We start from the raw sequence: 21,935 nt of genomic DNA, 5'->3' as shown, positions 1-21,935 counted from the left end.
CTATACATTTTCCTACTCCTTTGACCCTATTGAGATATGTGTGTGTGTGTGTGTGTGTGTGTGTGTGTGTGTGTGTGTACTTGTACTTGCATCAAAGTGAAAGATCATCATAACAAGGTCAACACGCCAAGGTCAATGCACACAAGTTCTTTTCGTACTGGTAGAATAGTAATACTGGGAAGCCAAAATACCCTGGAAGGAAGCTGACATGGTCGCAGAAAAACAACAACAAAAACAGCTTGAATTCAAAATATACATCCTAACAAAATTAATTCAAAGCACTTGTGTAATATGCACACAACAACAACAACCCAACAAAAAGAGGTGCCCCAGAAGCCAGAATGAATGGAAGCCAAACTCTATAAAAACAAGAGAGCATCAATTGTTGGAAGATCAAATTACAAAGGTTTATACTGTTTCCTGGCTGCAGACGTTCCATCCACATTAAGAGTTGTACAAGATGCATTACATATAAAATATCTTACACTGCATCAAGCACAGTATATTTGGTCATTAGCTTTCCTGAAGTCGTTGGTGCAATGGATTTCACCCACAACTGCAAATACACAAATAATGCACAGGGGAAAATGAGGGACACTATGTAAATAAAAAAATATTTGACAGTATCATTGTGCAGCTAACATTGTGCAGCTAACAATGTCATTCTCAGCTATAAATTGCATAACTTAAATTAACTCATGAGGCTTTTGAGCACACGTTAAAGCACACCTATTACAAACATGAAAGCTTCACCTCCATCAAACAAGACACATGTGTCCAACCTCTGAGGAGGTCTGTGCATACCATGTTGAAAGAAGGCAGGTGAAACACTTGGCTAACTAGCACTGGAGGTTGGTGAAGAACTTTCAAAGAACAACCTCAATATAAAAGAATACTAGTATACTTAATAATGTCATTCTTCTTGAAACTAATTTTTAAAATAAACAAGTATACAATGACTTTTTGCCCCAGAAGGAGATATTAGTTTTAAAGACTATTCTGGCATTGGGTGGTGTAGTTGATTTGTCACATTATAGCGTGATTGTATGCTTGGCTGATTTATCTACAACAAAAAGCAAATAAAGAAGGTAGTAGTAGTAGTGATTGGTTATTATGTTAGTGCATTAAGTTGTAAATAAATACAAAAGGAACATATATATTACCTTGTAAAAATATTTATTAAAAAATTGACACACACTGCAAAAGCGTGCATTTTCAGAAAAATTGCAGAAAAACAACATTCGTATACATTTGACAATTTCACTGCAGCGTACTGCATCTCAGTGGGCCAAGGCTGGGATTTTCTTAATCTCAGTGGTTTAACGTATAAATACATACATATAAATACACGTTCTGTACACATACACCCACTATTTCTCTTGAAAAAGTTATTTGAATAACCCTTACAGACTTACATACACTAGGTAAATGGAGAACCTTTGGCATTAGCACAAACTAACACCCTCCTCGCCAGCTTCTGACCTTACTCTTACTTCTTACTATCCTGACTAATATACAATAACAAATCCAGGATCCAGGAGTTACAAATAATAGTTTGAGTTCATTTAAGTCTAGGGCAGAGATTGATGAATGATAATTAGCTAGGACTTATATTCATACATAACTAAATGTACATAAAGCAAAAGTATGTGACAGGTCACACATGCACAGTTAATAACGACCGGTTTTGACAGCAGTCAGTTATTAGAAATTTTCACATTAAAAGGATAATACAAATCAAACACAAAAATACAGAAAAAATGATCATAATTGAGAAGATAAATTGGAAAAACAAAACTGATATTTTACAGACAATATAATTTATACATATATCATGAAACACTGTATATAAGGTTATGGTTATAGTTAACTAACTGCTTTGGTAGGAAATCAAACAGGCTTTCTTTTGCCCTGGGACAGCACACTTACATACAAAGCATTATAGTATGTATACTATTGCAATTTAGACTCAGTTGGAAGGTAGGGCCACCTAATTTTAACTATTGACTGTAGAACCACTGAGACATATTTGGGTATATTTGTGTGTGACTATACTGGTCATCGTGTCTGGGTTGGACTGATAATGGACAATTTACAAAAGAAATTGTTGTTCTGTAGAACTCCTATTTTTATCTAGGAGATTGACAGCCACTGTCAAAAGGGTTTGCTTAAAAAGGCTCTGAATCACTTTACCACATGCTTGTGCATGAGATCAAAGCAAAACAGAGGTCTTAAAACCTTGGTAACGGTCAAAAATTAAGAGTACAACATCCAAATTTAAAAATTGTCAAATGAATATCCCGTCCTGATAAACTAACCCCACTGCAGACATTTAGACAGCAGAGAACAGCAAAATGAATACAGTCTCAGTGTATATGTACATTAAAATGATGTCTCCATTCTATAGTTTGATTTCACAGATGCCATGGTTTAGACAATGCTAAAAATAAAAATATATTGCTGACTCTATGTACGGGTAATGCACCTAAGCAACATTGTTACTCAGAAAACCACACTTTGTATATGTAATGTAGAGCAAGATTGTTCTGTAAAAGATGTTGCATACACAGCAGGCCTACTTTGTAATTTGCATATCTATTCCTCATGAAGTTTTATGTAGTTTGGTTTATTAATTGAACTAGGTAAGTATATGAAGTACTGTAGCTACAAGAGTTTAATATTTACTTTCTAACTGAATTATAAAAAATAAGAAAAAGAATAAAGAATTTCCAGTGCCATAAGGGTTTAAATTTCAGAATAATCTTTCAGAAATTCGACAGAAGTAAGGAGCAGGTAGAAGTACTCTCACATAAGTACAATATGCTATTCCAAGGCAATAGAAAATATAGAGGTTAACTTTGCTTGCTTGACAGGTAGAATCAGCAAAAGAGAAGCTGAACATATTTTGATAGCACACTGATATGATGGGAGAAGTATAATTATCTTGGCACTATATGTATGGTTACTGAATTATTCACACAAATAAATATATACAAAACAAGACAACATCCAAGTAAATTTGGTAAAGGTTTGAGATGCTACATGTAGAGATGTAGCATTTTAGTCCTAATCAGTGTGTTCAAAAAAGTCCTAGGCACAACATTGTTTAAAAAATGTTTTCATAACAATATTAATAATACTAATAATCATGATGATGATGATGAATCTCTGCATTTTTACCCAGCAGCAGCAGTGGACTGCCACCGTGCAGCGCCCAAGTGATTTATTAGTTTTTCAGCAAATTGATGCTGAAACAGTTGCAGTTAGATGACTTTGTATGTCAGGTAATCAGAAAGTGGGGTGGGAATAGCCAGAGCCTCGACCTGCTGTGTGGTCATTATCCTTCGAAGAGCCATTCTGCAAATGTGCTGCAGACTGGCAACAATACGAGGAAACTCCCAGAAGTGCACGCTACCATCACGGGTCCTAAACCCCCCCCATCAAAAAGAAAACTGTTAATAATGACAATGATAAGACATGGCATACTGCTTGTTTTCTGCCGCTGCTTGTTGTTGTTGTTCTTTTCTCTCTTCCCTATCCCCTCACCCCAATATTCATAAGCCTGAAATAGCACAATAGGCATCTTTAATTTTGCTGGGTTCCTAACACGATAACTCAGAATAACAGCAATCCAGTTGTTTTTGAGTATCTAATAATAAAAACAGTACCAATATATAAAACCTCTAATATATGCTGACATATTTTTAAGAACTCCCTAACATTGTTGAAGCATGCTAAGTCATTTAAAGCATAGCTAAAAGTAGGTAATAAATTAAATGCATGGCTGAATATATATGAACACAAAAAGAGGTGATTTAAACAGAACTGAATGACTACAGGACAAGGAGAAGCAGTTCAATTTCAGAAGAAAGTATAATTAAATAACACTGAGGAAGTATTTATAAAGAAGTCATCAAATAAATGATAGCTAACTGGTGGGTGTCTAAACATCATACGTCATACCCAGCAGCAAGGACACTTCCTTCGGCAGAGAAGGCACAGCAGACGCCATTAGACAGAGAAGCAATAGCCTGAGGAGCCCTTTCCTCAATGTTCCAAAAACGAACCCATCTGAAAAAAAACATAGTGTTTAAATAGTTAAATTTTACCCTAACTAACCCTACTAATTAGCTTATGACTTACGTCTTCTGCACATTGTATACAAATACCAGTAATTACCTTGCAACAAACAAATTCTTGATAAGGCTTTAGTGGACAGCCAATGAGATACATACTTCATAACAATCTGAAACTGTTCAAATTAAGTACAATGCCTACTATACATAGTGAAGCAGATAACTGCATATTTATGTACCTTGGAAAAAACAGATGAATAATCTATTATTTTGAGACAAAAAATAGGAATTTGTGAATGTAAATAGGTGTATTTCCAGATTATTGCCACTGATCTGTACCCTTTGAATCAACAGTGTTGTGTTTTGCATCTTATATAATGTAATATTCTAATAATATTAATAATGTATAATATTAAATATATTATAATATAAAATAAAATATTATTGATAATATAATATTTTATGTTCAATAATGTAATACACAGGGGAAACATAAATTTGTTTACCCTTTTCTAAAATGTGCTAGTAGACTGTGACCCAGTCTACTAAGTAAAAACACATGTTACAAAAATGGTTCTTTAGTGTTTACCTATCATCAGTAAGGCTGGCAATGTGGCGGCCATCGGGACAAAAGCTCACAGCACGAACCCAGCGGTCATTTGCTCCTCCCGCAAAAATAGGTGATGGAGGAGGAAAGAGATGACTGGAAATATTTTGAACAAAAACAGTATTAGCAGCATGTTGAACAAAATCTAAAATCATAAGCAATACACATTATAGGCTTAATTTAGTACAGCTAGGAACTTTAGCATATGTAGTTTGAAACGCCCAGTAGCTAATATTACCAAAAATATATACAGCACTAATTCATAGTTAAATTAATTTCATGTTTTGAGATTACCAGTTACTGTACCTGCAGTCTACAGTAAAGGTCTATAGGACTGCAACACACCGGCTCATTTCTTATAGTAACATACACTTATTGCATCAAACTAATGCTTTATTTAACACTAGGAATATTTAAAACAAAGCATACGTAATCGTAATGCTTTTTTTTAATACTTGTCCTATATTTCCAAGTCCTAAATCTGTATTTTGCAACTGCTCATCTGGAAAAAGAAGAAGACTTTTTGTATAGTCAGATCAGGGCCGGACCTGGCCAAGTAGGCGCTCTAGGCGAGATCGTGATTTTGCACCCTTCTCCTCTGCTCCGGGTGCCTTTTCAAAGCCTTCTGCGTTGAAAAGGAAAAACCTTCAACGCTAATAACACCATCCCCATTGTCAAACATGGTGATGGGAACCTAATCAGTTGATCACCAGGGAAACAAATCATAGTAAATGGAACTAAAAATTCTCAACATCATCAGGCAGTCTGCAGGAAAACTTAGCTTTGGGCACCAGTGGACATTTCAGCAACACAACTTACTCACTTACTTACTTACTTTCTGCCTATCTATCTATAGCAGTGTTTCTCAAATAGTGGGGCAACAACGGCATTGCCTGGCATCCAGGTGGGATGCCAGAGAGAGACAGCGATGAAGAGAAGTACGTAAGACGAAACGAAAGCTAAGACGAAGAAATATGACGCAGCGTATGTCGTGTCTGGCTTCACTGTGACTATCGTGGGAGACCGGTATGTTTACTGTGTCTAAGCCAAATAAGCTAAGGCTTTACTTGAACTATTTCAGCGAAAACGTGACAAATATTGCCAACAATTGTTCTGCTTTTTGAAAGTTACTTCAGTAAACCAAAAGCACTGCCCTATTTAGATTGTATTAGGGAGGTTCCCAGGTGTGCAATTTCACCAACTATTTGGCGCAGAGGCTAGCGCATTGGTCTGCAGTCGTGGGTTCAAATCTAAGGAAAAAGCACTGATCTAAAGGTAATTCGTACAAAACGTTTTTGGTTCTTTTCACAATATAAAATATTGTGCATTATTTACCCCAGTTCCAGCAGAGGAGTGGACTTGTGGTGGTCCCATACAATGACTCGGGTGTCATAAGAGGCAGTGGCCAACAGTGCCCCATCTGGTGAAAACTCACAAGATACCACATCATTGTGGTGCCCCTCCAGCTTCTGAATTAGTGTGTAGTGATCCATGTTCCATAGAAACACCTGCAATGTGATTAGAGGATTGTTATAGGCTATGGAATGATTGGAAAATGGAATAGAATGAAAGAATAGATGGGCTATTTTATAGTTATTGCATATACAGCTTTTACTAAATAATTAGAAAAACAGGGATTGAAACAAAATTAAACTGTTATTTTATGCCCCTGTTATGCTCAATGTCATTATAAAACATTGTAACCTTTAACGAAATCAATTCAGCAAAGTATCACATGCTACACAGATACCAAGTTAATACTTGAAATACTTATTAACTAAAGATCATTTCATTTGGGTATTTTCATACATATATACTGATAATTATAACATAATTGTACACTTCCAAGATTTTACAAAATATAGAAATTAAGTGTAATTGACAGTATAAAAAATTTTTAATATAATTTTTAACTTAAAAAACACCCACAATAAAACACACACAGATAAACTAGTTAATAAATGTAGGACCTTTGACCAAAATGAACACAGCTATGAAATTACAGAAAATATATCTAATTGAATATTCTTTTGGAGCACAAAATTATGTGATTATTTGTAGATTTGTGGCAATTTTACATTACCCATAATAATGCAAACCTATTGCTTGCCAAAATCTAGTATTCATACACCTCATTCTCATCTATAGTATAGTAATACTATTAACTATGCAAAAACTGAAAGAAACTGAAACTGAAAGAGACTTTATGGTGCTACATCCAAGATCAAATTAGTGGATGCAATAACACACTGAGTTTCAAGTGAGGGAAAATGTGAAACCTATGACTACAAAAAATACTTTACTAATATTTAACTACTTAATATTTTACTACCTAATATTTTCCACTCAATCTGTATTTACTTCATCTAAAATATGATTTTCTCCTTCAATTTATTAGTTTGCCTCATGCACAGAATTAAGGCCCCTCAACTATTCTCCGTGTACAACACTTTTCTGTGCTTGCTTTCACCTGTTATACTGTTCCACGTATAGTGCTGTTTGTACTGTTCAACTAGTTAATGCTATTATTATGGTGTAAATCTAAATAAATGCAACTGTTAAATCTTACTATCAATGCTAACCATGCCTGTAATAATGATCCAGAATAATTTGTTAAAATAAAAAAATGGAATTATGCATTTAGTGTAAAAGACATAATCAAGTTCTAAATATCACAAGTATTTTGCATATTTCATTGCACTTTCTTACACCATGTTGTTATATTATACTTATATTTTTAAACAGAATATGTAAATGTAAGTAAATGTTATTACTTGTGTAATATTGAAAATAATGACGATAGCATAATGATGCATTATACTATTAACTGTACAATTACTCTAAACTAATAGACGTTTGCAAATCAAACTGCAAATATTTAATTTGAGACAATTTATTTACAATTAAGCGTCTAAGAGTCTGGTCAGAATTTAATTCACAGTTAGTGAATTATCATTTCCTAAAAGGTAATTTGATCCCAATATTTAATTTGATCTAAATATTTTTATTAAATGCTTTAATGCAGGTTGATACCTTATAGATATACACAAGAATGAAAACTATATTTGCTATATTTGAGCAGAAATAAAAAATAAACATGAAGCAAAGAGTGGAACATGCATTTTAAAACCTGCAGGCTTATTTACTTTACCCTGTGTCATTATGCATGCTAGATTTGATTTGGGTGTAGGACTTCAACTGTGTAACTTGTGCATTTCATCACTCTTTGTTAGATTGAAAATGTTCTAGAAATTAGCAAAAAGAATGCTTCTTAATTAGTAAAAAATAAATAAAACATTGTAACAACCATATGTAGGCCAATTGTTTAGCCTTTTGAGTTGCTAGCTTTCTGTACTGGATTTTTTGTTAATTTATATTCATTTTGAATGTTTTCTTCATCAAAGACTACCAGTAGCTGGCCATATGCCAGAAAATTATTCACCTAGGTGATCTCGTCTGGAAGTTGATTCATGGCATCTGGACTTTATGCTAGGTTTAAACAGTTCTCTACTTATCCAAGTAAATAATATAAATTGTTATTGCTAGCTTAGCAAATGTGTTTAATGTTTAAGCATGCTGTGGTGAAACCACTGATTTAAAAAAAACCTTTTACTCCCTCTCTTGGATCAATTCTCTGCATACACAACATTTCATAAAAATGAAATATAAAAAAATACTTAATGATATTCTGCAATGCAACTCCTACAGTGCACTGAGGGAATTAAGATATGGATGTCAACAGATTTGAATTTAACAGGTTAGTTGAGCAGTCAAGTCCACTTTTTTCCAAAGCGAACCCTTTTATTTGTTTGCATTTGATGTCCATCCTTTTATTACAATTAGTTTAAATAAAAAGCACTTCTGCTTGGAGGATATAAACAAACAAAACAAACTTAAGGGTCAGTGGGTTACAAAACAAATCACATTAGCATTACTTCATTGGCTTCTGTGCTTGTCACTTGTTGCTCTGAAACAATGAAACGAATTGCCCCTGCACAACCTTGCCGCTTTTATCTTCTCTTAACAACACACTTTTTCTCTTTGGCAACTCAATGCTTATACAGTATGTGTGTATTTTCTGTATATATTGGTGCTGGGCAGCGATTAAAATGCTTGATCATGTTAACTTCATTTTCTGCGATTGTTGAGATTAACGATTAGTATGAGAAGTAGTAAATCGCACATTTTTATTTGAAAAAGATAAAATGAGCAACAGTCGGTGCACATTGTAACGCCATCGATTTTATAGTCCTCTCATTTTCATACAACATGTATGTATTCTTCCTTTGATGGTGAGTCATGAGGGAGGCTCACAAGTGCTGTCATTCATGACATCATCCACATGCTACATTCAATGAAGAAGATTCTATTAACATTCCTCAGACAGACATCTTCTAACACTAATCGGCCTGCAGGTTGTAGCTATAACTTAGCAATGGCATTTGCTAGCTTGCCTTGCTTTTGTTTATAAGTCTCCCACACGCTACTGCCAATGTAGTCTGCCGCAGTCTCCCTCCGCTGTTTGTTTAGGTGGGTGATTTTCTGGCATCAACAGTGTATGTTGTAAGTGATACTTCAGACTAAAAGTACTACAGTGATTCAGCTGATTCAGATTTGCTGTGAATGACTTGTTTCCACAAATTTGGAAGGACAGTCGGAGACTTAAATTAATAATGTCCACGTAAGACACATTCTATTCGGATCCAGTTCACTGAGCACCGCAGCAGTTTTAGGTCCTGCCCCCAAAAGCTGTGATTGGTTGAGAAGCTGATCTCAGGGCAGTACTGATCAACAGCCCGCTCCCCGTGACCCTTTGTCTGCATTTGTATTCAGAGCCCATGAGCAACGGACTTTCCAAATATTGACATGACATGACACGCGTTTACATGCCCAGCACTGGTATATATTGCTTTTTTTTATATGTTTTACAAGTCTGTTTTACTTGTCCTCATGTTAGTGCACAGCACCTTGGTAAACTGTTTTTTTTTTCCAAGGTCTTTTATAGTCTGAGAAAAGTTGGCTACAGACAACAAATATATCCCCCAGGTTAGTCTCACTTCACAGCTGTAAAGCATAAATTGACTAGGTAGACAAAGGAAGGGTAGCACTAGTGGATGTAGAAGTCTCAACTACTGGAACTTTTCCTTCCACTACCACATTACGTGTGCCCTTCCTAGGTAACTTGTGAGATGGCCTTGGTCTTTTGAGACACAGGTGAGGAGGAAAGTTGTGTCACAGTCATCCATTTCTGTTTAGAAAGGGGGTTTGGGCTCCCCTAAAACCACTGTTGTTTTCTGTCCAAAATGTAGATGTTTTATACTCAGCCAAGTGTTCTTTGTCAATTAAATAGAAATACACTAATTATGTGCAAATAAATATATATTCTCTAGACCAGTGTTTCTTAACCTGGGTTTGATCAAATCCTAGGGGTTCGGTGAGTCAGTCTCAGGGGTTCGGCAGAGGTCAAGACACAAGACATGCACCCGAGTTATATGATTCGTGATGACACGCCCCACTTGGCGATCATTGGCTGCAGATGATCCCGTTTTGGGGTCTGTACGATCTATGATATCGTAGAGCCAATATACGATAGTTTTGACACTGCTGTTCATCATATTTTGACGTCGTTCTGATTGACGCAAACATCACCAGAAACTGTTATCACTCATAGCTGATTGGATCGATGATCTATTCGAGTTTGTTTGCACAGTTGTACCTTTCATTCAGCATTGCGACAAGAGAGAAAATAAGCAAGCATGAGTTTAGAAACAAAGTAAACTAGCAAAAGAAAAGACTGGTGGTGCAGAGAGTTGTGAGCAAACCAAGCAGCTTTATTGGCCTGTCTGTGAGTTGGACACTACGTTTCAGGGACCTATTCAACCTGTTGAACGAGGCAGAATCCTTTTGCCGCTGCTGTGGTGTTCAAGTGGCATCAGACATTAGTGTTAAAAAATATATAAAACTAAACAATAAATATTCATTATTATTGTAGTGATGTATCCTGATGGAAATTAGGTGATAAGTTCATTATTGGAATACATAATGTAAAGAATTAACACCAATTTAGTGTGATAGTATTACAAAACGTCATGCCTTTGTCATGCTGATGTTAGTGCATTTCCATTTTGTGAACCATTCAAACATTAATCTCTGTCTTGAATTAAAAAAAGAAGGGTTCAGTAAATGTGCACAGGAAACTGGTGGAGTTCAGTACCTCCAACAAGGTTAAGAACCACTGCTCTAAACAGAGGTGGAGGAGTCTTATTAAAAATACACCATGATAAATAAGAGACAGATTGCATCTGTGCGCTGTGAAAACAGGGTCTGCTCGAATAAGCTCAGATTGCATCTGTGTCTAGAGCACTCACAAGTGCCTCAGAACACTTATCCTTCTGATGGTGGCTGTAGGGGTTCCCATTGGCGAGATTCCCCTCTTTGAATGAATTTGTTCTTTACAGACGTGAAGTAAAACAAACCTGGAGAACAACTCTGCTAAATGATTAAGCTTCTTGAATAAGTAGTATAGCATTGTGTGTAACACAAATGGTATGAGGTGAAAATGTGGTGAAAAAAAGCAACATTGAAATACATTTTGAAAATGAAAAACACAATGTCGTGTTTCGTCGATATTTGGATTGTGTCATTATTTTGAGTGTTACAAATCAGTGTTGCATTGTTTTACACTATTTGATTAGTTTTGGCTGTGACAACAGGGTCTATTCGAATAGGCGAAGATTCAGAACATACTGTACTGTAATATTGTACCTCAAAAACAGAATCGGAATCACTGTAGGGGCAGATCTAAATGTTCACAAATTGGGTTTCAAAACTCAACAAAAGTCATTTGTAACACTGAAAAAAAACTAACCCCAAAACCTTAAAACCTGTAACTCAAAACATGCAATGACTCCACTTCCAGACGTTAAGTGTAACTGGTTTGTTCATGTGAATGTTCTAGCCAACAGTTGACAGCTGACATCTTTAGGTCACGCACACTTTTTTAATCCACTTTCTGCACATCAATAATATATTAAAAGAGCACAGCATTTGCAAAGCATCATATATATAAATAATATATATAAATAATGTGAGATATTTACACATAAAGATAAAAAACAGAAAGATTTATGTAACTTTTTTCCCCCCGGGCAGTGATCGTAAAATGGCTGTTTAAAAAAAATAAGTACAGCAGAATTCCACAAAAGTAATTGACCACTATCTACCATTGCCTTGTTCCCGTTAAAACCACTAAAGTCATCGTCTTCTTTGTTACGAGTGTGTTTCCTCGTAGCAAAGGAAGTTGCTGTCACAGTGTCATCCGTGCCCTGATGGATAGGCCTTTTCGACTCGACTTCCTTAAGGTGGCTTGCGCGAGAGAATAAGTGAAGTGTCTTTACAATCTCTTTTGGCGAGTTAGCTGTTTATTTAAGACAGAAAGTGGAATCCGCTGTGTCTATGCGACGTGCTCAGCATGTCAATCACATACGGGTGCATGCTCAAAAAAAAATAAAAGAGCTGTACCATAACACCAGTAGCAAGAGCACACTAAAGAGTCTCAGTGCTAATGCATAACAGTGACTAAGGGCGCATTCATTACGCAAGCCTCAACAGCTTTTAGTCGCATCGGCACAGTGTAAACATCTCGGCCGTGTTCAGCAGCATGCAGCTCATAAGCTGGTAAAAATCTACCAATTAGCCACACTGTTGTTTAAACTTAAGGGTTCAAAGCACATGAAAAAAGTAGTGGCTTATAGTCTGGAAATTATGATACATAAGATAATACAATATACACTACTATAATGACTTTTGAGAAAAGATCCGCCTCTTTCTCCACAGCTTCTGTTACAGCTCTGTGACAGTTCTGTTGTCTGGTTAACGACATACAAGCTCAGGGATGCTGAAATATCCAACACTGTACACGTTTGGTCAGATTTGATGTGCAGCTAAACAGTTCATGATTTTCTTCTCAATCTGAAGCCGAACTTCACACTGACACTCAATGAATAGTTTTATAGTTTTGAACAGTTAAGCAGAACTGAAATTTTATTTATTATTTATTTTATTTATTTATTGTTACCCAACACCTCTAATTTGTAATTTGGAACTAAATATATTGTTACACATAAAACATAAACATAAGCATAGTAATACTAATAACAAATAATAAGATAGTGTATGCAAATTAGGCTATTCAAAGACGGAATTGTGATGTGGAAGAGGATTTGAGAGGTGGTAGTTAAGGAAGATGAACCACCAGTTTAATAATTTTTTAAAAAACTGAAATTAAAATGAATAAAGGAACTGCAACAGTAGAGGTAGACAAACACGGAGCAGCACCTACGTACAGATTGACCTTGCGGGTCAGGTGCCTGGCTGCCCCTGGCCAGGCCTTTGGGCTATGCGCACTGTGCATCCCTGGTTTACACAAATGTCAGCGTGGCGCTCCTTTCAAAACCAATCACACACTGTGCTCTGCCACCACCTGTGACAGGGAGAGCAAGACACACACTGTAGGGACACACAGCCTAACAAAGCTACGACCATACCTTCCATTAGCACCAATAAAAATATGGATGTGACACTGTGGAATGGGTAAACTTATTGTGTCTAATCATGTTTGTCTGCAGAAATATGGGGCCTTTGTTTCCATGCTTCAGTATTGTGTTTATTACTGCATTTTTAAAAAACACATAATTTACTTAATTTTTTTCGCAGCAGTGATGCTTTTAAGTTTTAGTTTGGTTTCTTGTATTACAACATTTTGGTAAGATGTACAAAAATACATGATTAGAGAAATTCAATCTTACCAAATAACAATGACAAAAATTGTTGTCTTATGTCTATGCAAATTTGACACAGATCTGTTTGTTCAAAGGTAGAATTGGAAAGCCAGGGTTGATGTGGAGGGTTTACAGATTTGGACTGATTAAGCAAAACTGATCACAAGCAAGCAAAGGAATAAGCTAGCAAACACAAAAAAATGTAAAAAAGAAGTCTATACATACTGCTTTGCCAGCTCCGACAGAACACAAGATGGAAGAGTCAGGGGAGAAGGCACTACAGTAAACCCAGTTCTGATGACCCCGCAAAACCTTCACCATGTTACCTAAAAAAAGACGCAAACATTATCAAGCAGTACACCATGACTTTTATTCTAAAAACAACAAATCATAATTTATTTATTTATTTTCATACTACTGTAGGTATTATAAATAAGGAAAATTAGTGGACTTACGTTTTATAACTTGCAAGTATACAGTACACCTCTCAAATTTTTTTAAATATTCTGTTATATCTCATTATGTGACAACACTGAACAAATGCCACTTTGCTACAATGTGAAGTAGTGAATATATAGCTTGTATAACTGAACATCTGCTGTTACAGTATCTCACTTCTATGAGTATTCTGTATTATTCTGAATCTGAACTTCTTTAAATAATAAAAATAATTAAAACATATTGCATATTGTAAGTGAAAAAATAAATAAACATGTATACCATCATCTTTAAGGTCCCACACCCGAAGAGTTTTGTCTCTGGAAGCTGATACCAGCATAAGGCTACCATCAGGAGCAAATGTCAAGTCACGTACTACATCAGTATGGTCCATCAGATTCAGCAACAGTTTTCCTGAAACAAGTATTTAAATTAAACAGATTTAAAAAAATGTGTCCAGAACCAACATCTGAGAGGGACAGCCTAGGGAAATATATAGGTAATATGTCTTGATTGCTGTAATCTACAGTGGTTATTGTCAGGCTCTATTGTCTTTTGGCCATTTCCAATGCAGACAGTCTTGACAAGGACGCAAGTAGAATTGGACATACTAAAGGGCGTCACATTGGTGGTCAGAATTTAGGAATTGTGAATACAACTGAATGTGGAATTTGGGGCATATATTCCATTTTTATATATTTAACAAATTACTATAATATATAATAATTACTATATTAATAATTATTTTTGTTTAATGTAGACCAGAGTCATTAAAACAGGAATGTGGAGAACTTCACATCTTAAAGGCTTCATGGTTTCATTTTCTTGTTCAGGCAGCAATTATGCAATTCATGCAAAAATTATATTAAGTTCATTACAAACTTGTAATCACAGCTCTAAAAATGTCTAGGTAAGACAGCATAACTTTGCAGTTTCCATTTACTTCTGCACTTTCTGTGCCCTAAAAATTATGCATGTTTACCAGACAACAAAGAAATGGCAAGAGTCTCACAAAAATATGTAAACACAACTTGTATTACATGTCTTCTGTCATAGCCTGTATTTATACTCCAAACAGCTCTCTGGGTTTTCTACTTTGTCAGTTTTTCAAAATGTGATGGTTCTGTTCAAAAGGAATCAGCAAAGTTAGGCATTTACTACTTGAATAATGTTAACAATTGATCAGTATGATTTTTAGTATTTGATTTGTTTTTTCCGCTTTTCCTGCAGTGAGCATTTAGACTTTTTGAACTAAATGCAGGTAAAGTTTCGTACTGAGCACTGGTTGAACATACATTTCGTACTGAGCACTAGTTGAACATACTGTTTAACTGACTGCTTTTCCCCACTCAGAATCGTTGCCATACAATAATCAACTAATTAGCAAACACCAAATCTCATCCTCAACCTGCAACCTTTACTTAGCCTGTATTTCACCTGCCACAATAAACAATAGGTGCTGTTGCCAAGTAACATACACAAAACTGACCCATTCACAGATTATTTTACTTAAGCTTCCTTACTACACAATCATTTAGTTCATATTATGTAATTAAAAATAGACTAAGCATAAAAATGGAAACAAACCTCTAATAAAGTGCCCTTACCAGTATAAACATCCCAGATCTTGATGCGACCATTGTTGAGGCCTGTTGCCAGAAGCAGTTGGTCCTGGCCAAAATTAAAGCGGTGCCATTCAATGTTAACGCAACGGCTTTGCTTATCTGGCACAGAGGAACCAAAGGCCAGGCCCCAGACAATGTCACCACAGTCAATGGTATGTTCACGAGGTTCACCAACCACAGAGATTACCAGACTGTCTTCACTGTTTTGTTGGGATAAACAGCGAGGATTCAGGGCATTGGTACCCTCTCCACTTTGGCCCATTGAACTGATGTAACAGAGAAGGGAGAAGGAAAAACATACAAACAGAATCAACAAAAAATACAACAGTAATAAAGCAAAAATAAAAGGAAATATATACCTTATGTACATGGACTGTTGTCCACGTTGCACCCTATTACTCAGCTGAGGTGCACATTGGCCGGTTTCACTACTTAATACACTGCACATTAGCATGCAATATGCAAGTTGATACTCATTTACAACTTTATCTAAATTTATGTCAATTTATTGTAGTATTATGGTACCGAAAGGTGTTCAACTGTTTGCTGGGCGTTCCACGCTGTTATCAAAATAAACTTACTGCCTCCAAATGATTACTAATGCGAATATTACAAATTGTTACATTTGTAATTTGGGTTAAATTTATTTGCACTTAAATTAATTCCAAAATTATGCGTGTGAAACCAACACTGACCACCCGAACGGTATTCATCGGAATGCAATATTGTCAAGATAAATGGTCCTGCACCTGTATAGTGCTTTTCTATCTAGTGGTAGCTAGCTTTACACTGCATTCACCGATTCGCACATACAATTGCACACACGTTCACACACCGGTGAAAGAGCTGCTAAGAATATGACAGGCTTTACAGCATTAAATCTCAAGAACTGGTTAAATTATAGTATGTATATAACATCTATTAATATGTTTCAGCTCCAAAAATAACTTAGAATACTCAAATAACTGATTAATATTTATTGCTACAAACTCTGTTCAGGTTAGGTCATTATTGTACGTAGTGCAATCTACTTGACATGCACTGAATCGTAATTTGACACCTCACAGATGCAAATTGTCAGTTTCAAATGATACTTACAAGTTCTTTAGGCATTTTGTCCAAGGCATAAGCCTAACAATACGATGACCCTGAGACCATGCGAAGTAGGTACCATTGGGTGCAAAAGCTACTGTCCAAGCTTCATGCCCAGATTTCTGGTCAAAGGGAGCAAGAGGCACCAGAAGTTCCCCAATCAACTTTGCCTTAGCTGAAAAAAAGAACACTTGCATGTTTTACAATGGTGAATGTAATTTAATAAATTATTTAACTTGTCTGCTTTTTTCAGACCAAGCCACAAGTATTCCTATTATCTTAAAGTCTCTAAGAAAGCAATTTAGTTAGTGAGTTGTAATAACAACCTTTTGGTCAAAAACAGGATGTTGGAAACCATCCATTATCCTAATAGATCACTCATGTAGGAGTTATCTGGGTAATCTAGGCTGTGTAAGATCTGGACAAGTTTCCTCAAGTTAGGGAGACTGAATTTAATGAAATGTAAACATTGTAACTCATTTAGAGTGCTATGCTAAACTCCCTTGTGGCAACTGTTTAATTTAATTATCTTACTTAACTAACAAACACTGAGCTATATTTGGCACGAGTTTATTTAAAACACTCAAGCTCTGTTTAGTATGTTTACCTTTATTCGGACAGCTCGTTTTGACGCACACGTAACTAGTCTATGTGAATTATTCACTTTTAGTCAGTGGGGGAGGGTAGAATTTGCATCAACAAGCCTGGCATCAGGAAATCACATACATACGCCTAAAAGCCCAGACAAGCGCTACTGATCGGTTTGATACGTTTAACGCTATTTATACACGACTAAAAAAACTACAGGGGTGCGCAAGTACAGTTTAACAAGACGATCCATGCGAGAGACTGAACGCTAATCGCTAACCTAACCAAAACTCAAAACATATGCGACTGTCCCTACGTATAGGTTAGCTTAAACCGACTGAATATTGCTATCCTGTAGAAAGTAATACGTTAATGCTAATTTAGCCTACAAAGTGCTAGTTAAACAAAACGTAAGTATTTTAACAGGTGTTTGTTAACAATGGGTTAGCCTAACAGCAACACGTTTTGAGAGAACGTATGTTAACGTGTGTACTTACCTATATCATTTTCATTTACACAGTCTGGGAAGCTTGCCATCTAAATAGGGACAGTAACCGAAGACAAAAGCTAATCACGGTGTATAACGAGACAAAATAAAGGGTGTTAACAGCTGGGGAGGAAACTTATTTTCCCGTGCTCTAAAACTAAAATCGATTCGAGCAAAACGCCAAAACAGAGTTGTCGGTTGTAGGCTTCTTTCCTTCAATTCCTCGAGTTTGAAATAGAGTTTATTTTATCGTCCAAAAGTATTTTATGCTACTCCAGTGTCCTTCTTGTTAAAACGCTCTAGTGTCTGTAGTAACGCAATAGCTATTTCGTTATGTAACTCTGCAACACGCCAAGCTATTTCAGTCTGAGGGGGGTTCGATATAAAACCCGGACCTAGATTTCAGAAGCTACTCGGGTGGAGCAGTGAATAACCGCAGAAATCCAGTTCGCATGACTCACTTTACAAATAAAACCCAGAGGGTTTCTTTATACGTCAGTACCGTTGCCATGGCTGTACTAATAACACCTCCCCTGTTTCCTATTTTGTGGACGGCAATGGCTGACGGGAAACAGGACTTGCCTCCGTGTCTGCCGTGTACGTTCTAACAGTTTGATTTCCTCACCAGAGTAAAAGCTGGGAAAAGGAGAAAAGGGGAACCGGCTTGAAATCTAATTCCGTGTCTAGTTTTGAAAACACCGTTTCCAGCTCGTTTATTCGTTTTTAACACGCTGCTGTGAATAAATTCCGTTTTTCGCTTATATCAAGAGAAACGAGATAACGGATGTTTTTTTCTGTATTTTATCTTATGAATAACTTAACCAGAAAACGGCTTGATTTCAGTCGATATCATTACAGAAGAAAATATAAATGTATTAATTAATTAATACATTCAATTTGCATATGTGCGCCGACATCCTGTCGTGTTGTGCTCCATTTCAAAATAAAAGTCTCGCTTTCTTCGGGTCTTACGGAGTCTGTGTGTACGGACTGGTTACATTATTACAGGCTTTGAAAGCCATTGACCTGTTTAACACCCAAGATTGTCAGAATATAATAAGTAAAAAATCAATGTCTACTGTATGTCGGTCTGTGCATGAAGTGCAATGCATTATTCATGTGTAAAATGAAAATTGAATAACGTCTTTTTATGCTGTGTTTTGTTTCCGTAAATCGGTAAAACACATTTGCAATATACTGATTCACTCATTCTTCTTTTCTCCACTTTCAAAACGAAAAAGGGAAACCGGGGGCGGGGCCAGTCGACGGAATTTCACAATAAAATGCCCAACAGCATTTGAAGCGCAACATCGGCAAATATTTGTAACTCTTGAAGGATTGCGGTTGTGTTTTGACACACAATGAGATCCACATTGTTAACATTAATCAACGTAACAATTATGTATTTAAATCATTTATTTAACCAAGCTATTTACAGAATTACAGAATCACCTGCCAACAAAGCTAAGTTTTCTGTGCATCCTGCTTCATTAGACTGCAGTGACATCACGACCTTGTCGACACCTGATGAGGAAGAATTTAGCGCATCTGCGGTGTTCCGGTGATTTTCAGTTTATAATGAGACTGAAATCGCGTCCTCCCGCTTGGCCGGTTGATGCTCTTATGCCCAGGAAGACGCTCTAATGTTGTGCCGATCTTTGCAAGTATTCTAAACAGTGATTTATTACAGTTTATTGTGGCTGTTTAGACATGCTCCATCATTGGACTCCCTGTCTCAGAGTCTGCTTTACCTGCGGGAGAATAACAGCCACTCAACCTGCCTCACAATAACTGAACTCATTGTGAGCCATGACTGCCGTAATGTGCATCGCATCATCTTTGTGAGGCAAATTCTGTGGTAAAGTGTGTGTTTAGATGATCCGTCACACAACATCCAGGTGTTACTGTATGTACAGAGCAGATGAGTGCCTGCAGAGGATCTTTTTATTTTCCACCACCTACCTCCGGTATTGGTTTAGTAGTCATCATACCTTGCGTTGAACATCTTATGTGCAGATGACAGATGAATCAGAAACAACAGTGCATCCTGGAACACTGTGGGTTCACCTCTTGTAATGCAGTCCCAAATCATAGCTCTGCATGCTGTTGTTCTTCTGGTGTGTGGAAGGGATTGTGGCCAAAAAAGGGACATTCGTGCCAATGATGACTGTCTCTCTGCCTCATATAGGTCATAGGACTGCATTACAAAAGGTGAACCCACAGTGTTCCAGGATGCACTGTTGTTTCTGATTCATCTGTCATCCTGATCTGAGGAAAACAGTCTGTAGCTCTTTTAGCAACTTGTTTTCAAATAATTAAGCCATTGTTTTATGTTTCTATGCTGATAGATAATATTACATTTTACATGTTCTGTAAAGTTCAGCCTTGAAGATGTTAAAGATTTTGTGAGTTGGCAGATTTAAACTTGGTAAATAAACATTGGTTAAAAAACATAAAGGCAGTTCTGACTACAAATGTTTTGTGAAATAAATAGGACTGCTGCTTTACTTGTCAGGCTTTTGCAGATATCGGACCCACATGCACAGCACGGACAGGTTGGTGGTTTAAAAGGTGACAGTCTTTATTACGTAACTTAAGGCAAGGCAAGCAGAGTTATACACAGGTGCTCTCAGACGTGAGCACCAAAGGAGCAGGCAGAATCAAAATCAGGGGACAGGCAAGGTTTTGTTATCAGGTGAACATGGCAGCGGTACAGGTAAGGATCAGGCTCTAATCTTGGTCAAACGGTCAGGTACGTTACCAGTCTTTGCACAGCAAAAGTACAGGCAAGGAGCAGGCAGGAATCCGAAGTCAAGGTACGAAACAAGATCACTGGCAAGGTAAGCTATATGATACTGCTGGATACTGCTGGCGTAACAATCTGGCGTCTGACTGGTGTGTGAGGTGGCGGCTAAATACTGGTGCTTGATTTCGAGATAACTGTCAGGTGTGCGTGATTAACTGGGAATGACATGGAAACAGCTGAGACGTGGGTGAGACAAGAAGTGCTTCAAAATAAAACCGGAAACAGGATTAAGACATGACATTACTATCATAGGAACATGCGCATAAAATATTCAATGCAAGGTAGGTAGGTAGGTAGGTAGGTAGGTAGGTAGGTAGGTAGATAGATAGATAGATAGATAGATAGATAGATAGATAGATAGATAGATAGATAGATAGATAGATAGATAGATAGATAGATAGATAGATAGATAGATAGATAGATAGATAGATAGATAGGTAGGTAGGTAGGTAGGTAGGTAGGTAGGTAGGTAGGTAGGTAGGTAGATAGGTAGATAGATAGATAGATAGATAGATAGATAGATAGATAGATAGATAGATAGATAGATAGATAGATAGATAGATAGATAGATAGATAGATAGATAGATAGAATACCTTTATTGTCCCGCGATGGGGAAATTACCATGTTGCAACAGCACAGACATATAAACAGAAGAAGTAACACAATAATAATTATAAGAAATTAGAACTCCACAGGTTGTCAACATCATGTACATATAACAATGAGGTAAGGTGACTGCACCAAACAAAGTGAGTGAGATATTAAAGTGACTGGTGCCATTGCTCTGGAGATGTAGTGTGTGTGCGGCAGTGTGGTAGAAATGTGCACCCTGTTATAAGTGTTCATTATAAAGTCTGACAGCAGCAGGAAGGAATGACCTGCGGAATCTCTCGTTCCCACAGCGAGGGTGCATCAGTCTGTCACTGAATCTGCTCTCCAGGGCAGACGGTGTGTCCTGCAGTGGGTGAGACTCGTGGTCCAGCATGGATGTGAATTTTGCCAGAACTCTTCTGTTTCCCACCTCCCTCACTGACTCCAGAGTGCAGCCCAGGACACAGCTGGACTTCTTAATGACCTTATCCAGCTTCTTCCTCTCCCTCTCTGTGATGCTGCTGTTCTAGCAGACTACACTGTACAGGATGGCTGATCACACCACAGAGTCATAGAAGGTCCTCAGGAGTGTTCCCTTTCACTCCAAACGACCTCAGCCTCCGTAGGTAGAGTCTGCTCTGACACTTCCTGTACAGTGCGTCTGTGCTGTTAGTCCAGTCTAGTTTGTTGTTAAGGTGAATAACCAGGTACTTATAACAGTCCACTGTCTGGATGTTCATTCCCTGAATGTTCACTGGAGGAGGGGGTGTAGACTGACATCTGCGGAAGTCCACTACCATCTCCTTGGTCTTCCCTGCATTGATTAGAAGGGGGTTCTGCTGAC

General features: G+C 37.0%; 1 protein-coding gene across 1 annotated transcript; it reads right to left on the bottom strand.

The window, feature by feature from the left end:
* Positions 1 to 1,159: 1,159 nt before the first annotated feature.
* Positions 1,160 to 18,755, bottom strand: wsb1 (WD repeat and SOCS box containing 1). Its single transcript, XM_029170913.3, has 9 exons — positions 17,704 to 18,755; positions 16,625 to 16,793; positions 15,509 to 15,792; positions 14,184 to 14,315; positions 13,689 to 13,789; positions 6,019 to 6,191; positions 4,666 to 4,779; positions 3,964 to 4,071; positions 1,160 to 3,426 (listed from the first exon to the last, which is right to left on the bottom strand). Exons 1-9 carry the CDS (start codon positions 17,741 to 17,743, stop codon positions 3,264 to 3,266), a joined length of 1,284 nt encoding a protein of 427 aa, XP_029026746.1. The 5' UTR covers positions 17,744 to 18,755; the 3' UTR covers positions 1,160 to 3,263.
* Between the last annotated feature and the right edge of the window lie 3,180 nt (positions 18,756 to 21,935).

The sequence above is a fragment of the Betta splendens genome, chromosome 13, assembly GCF_900634795.4.
Source record: "Betta splendens chromosome 13, fBetSpl5.4, whole genome shotgun sequence".
NCBI classification, from domain to species: Eukaryota; Metazoa; Chordata; class Actinopteri; order Anabantiformes; family Osphronemidae; genus Betta; species Betta splendens.
Note: the sequence above shows the minus strand (reverse complement) of the source record. Positions and strands in the feature narration are given on the sequence as shown.